The sequence below is a fragment of the Alexandromys fortis genome, unplaced genomic scaffold (assembly GCF_014885135.2).
Source record: "Alexandromys fortis isolate MF-2015 unplaced genomic scaffold, M_Fortis_MF-2015_v1.1 scaffold_4299, whole genome shotgun sequence".
NCBI classification, from domain to species: Eukaryota; Metazoa; Chordata; class Mammalia; order Rodentia; family Cricetidae; genus Alexandromys; species Alexandromys fortis.
The window spans coordinates 1-2,347 of record NW_026072159.1 but is presented as its reverse complement, the minus strand read 5'-3'; the positions used below and the strand labels follow the sequence as shown (position 1 = coordinate 2,347).

The window sequence follows — 2,347 nt, the reverse complement described above, 5'->3', positions numbered from 1 at the left end:
TAAAGGTATGTACCACTGTGCCCAGCTATTATATTTCTTTTTTAAAAAAAAAATTTTTATGGTTTATTTAACTTTATTTTATGTGCATTGGTGTGAAGGTGTCAGATCCCCTGCAACTGGATCTTCAGACAGTTGTGAGCTGCCATGTGGGTGCTGGGAATTGAACCCCGGTCCTCTGGAAGAGCAGTCAGTGCTCTTAACCACCGAGCCATCTCTCCAGCCCCGCTATCATATTTCTTTATATTATATTTGATACAGTTGCACATAAATAGCCTATGTGCCACACATGGTTCTAGGATCTGAGGTCGCGAGCTGGTATGGATAATCATCCTATATATATATTATTAGAAGTATATTAAAATGATACAAAGTATACATTATGCAGTGTAACTATCCATCTGGAGGCGGGGAGGATAACAGGACTTTAGAGAGAAATGAAGCTGTGAGGAGAAGCAGAGCAGAGGCTGTGATGGTGATGGCCAGCGGTAGGAATCTCTGGGATGCTCAGTGGAGCAGATCCAAAGTCATGTCTCCTGGGAAACCAACTCCCTTGTCCCCAGGGCTGCTCCAGCCAGGCAGGGACACCAGACGCGGAGCTCTCACTTGGCTGTATAACTCCCTAGGTTTGATGTGTCTGCTGTTTATCCCAACCAGAAGAAGTTAAGCACCTTCACAGAGGCCCCGTACTCCAGGCATCATTCTGTGGAACAGGTGAGCCTGCCTCCTCGCGTGGGGTCTGTATCCTCCTCCACCCACCTGTGAATGCTCCAACCCAAGACTGGGGCGGGAAAAGAGGTGTCAGGGGCCTCAGGCTTCCTTCTGCAGCCTCAGCACCAGCCTGGCTCTGTACTCTATGTCCCAGAAGTGGCCAGTGACAGGGCCATCAGGACTGACTTGAGTGCAGAGCCCTGGGTATTAGGCTGGGGGGGGGGGGCGGGCTGTGTGGTTCCATTTCCAGGTCAAAGGTGACTTGGGGGAGGACTTGCTGGGGGCTGGGAGGGGCTAGATGGTTAAGACTGATCCAGTCAGCGCTGAGCCTGCTCTAATTTAGTCCCATATAGGACCTGGGACCTATAACTCCAAGGATACCTGCTTCAGCAAGAAGTTTCTGGAACAGAAGTTGGGCTCAGGCTGGGCTCGGGCCCAGGAAGCCACTCGACTAACCCAGCTACCCCACTTCCAGTACCAAAGTATCATGAAGGAAAGACAGCAACAGGTGAGGCTTAGAGCATGGCCCTCCCCACCTCCAGGAACCAGGCTTCCTGTCCATATGGCTATTCCTTCAGAGTCCCGGTGGACACAGTTTCCTCTTGGAGAGCTCCACCATCCCTGGGGCTCCTTCCTGGCTGGACCTTCCTTGGTTCCTTTTTTCATCGTGCGGTCTCTTCTGTTGGGGCAGGTGCACAAGCTGGGACCTGGCTCTTACAACTTCAAAGACTTCTTAACCCAAATGCAGCAGAAACCACAGAGCAAGCGGGGGCTGCTCAGCTCTGGGGAGATGCGCTTCCGAGGACTCATCGGGGTAGGTGCTCCTGTCTCCTCCAGCCCCCGTCCCTTGCGGGAAGGGTTTTGCAGCTTGGATAGATTGAGAAGCCCCCTTCTTTGGGCTGGTCTCCTCCCTAGGCTTGGTCAGGCTCTCCTCTGCCTCACTGGCCCTTCTGCGCTCTCCTGCGTCTCAGCCTTGAGCCCAGTGGCTGTGAGATCTTCCAGAAGGGACAAACGTGGTTCACCTCCAGGTCTCAGAAGAAACCTAGAATATATCAGAAGCTCAAAAAATGTATCCAGTCCACCAGCCAACCAGGAAATGATGACTAAGCAACAACAGAATGCCAGTACTGAACTAGGCCTTGAGAGATCTGACAGAGATAAATAGGGTAGACGCCCAGGGACACAAACCCCAGTATGAAGAAGGACATACATAGCTGGCCAGAGTTTTAAGGGGGAAATGACACAAGGAAGGAGCGCTGTGGAGTGATTCACAGACAGCAGTTTGGGACCCACAGGTCATAAGCAAAGGGGACTCAAGATACCTGATTCTTGCCTAAAACATTCCTGGGGATGGGAACAGTATAGGCTAGGGACCCGAGATGGGGATACACTTGGCTAGTTCAAACAATAGCCAGGCTGCAGAGCGTGATGAGGAGGGAGATGAGAGGGTTCGGAGTGAAGTCTGTGAGGAGGGCCTTGCAGCCCAGGGAAGACCTTCAAGTGTCCTGCTAGGGGCTTTGAGAGGACACTGAGGTCTGGGGAGGCCAAGGACTTGACTGACCGCTGAAGAAGCTCCTTGAGGGAGGGCCCAGGGCTTCTTCTGTTCAATCTGACTTTTAGAGACAAGCTTCCTGCGTGT

The 2,347-nt window shown here is 52.1% G+C and overlaps 1 protein-coding gene across 1 annotated transcript; it reads left to right on the top strand.

The window, feature by feature from the left end:
• Positions 1-623: 623 nt before the first annotated feature.
• Positions 624-1,522, top strand: LOC126496430 (lymphocyte expansion molecule-like; the record flags this gene model as incomplete). Its single annotated transcript, XM_050133938.1, has 3 exons — positions 624-711; positions 1,052-1,216; positions 1,400-1,522. Coding segments are annotated over 3 exons (376 nt in total), but the record flags the coding sequence as incomplete, so codon positions are not given.
• Between the last annotated feature and the right edge of the window lie 825 nt (positions 1,523-2,347).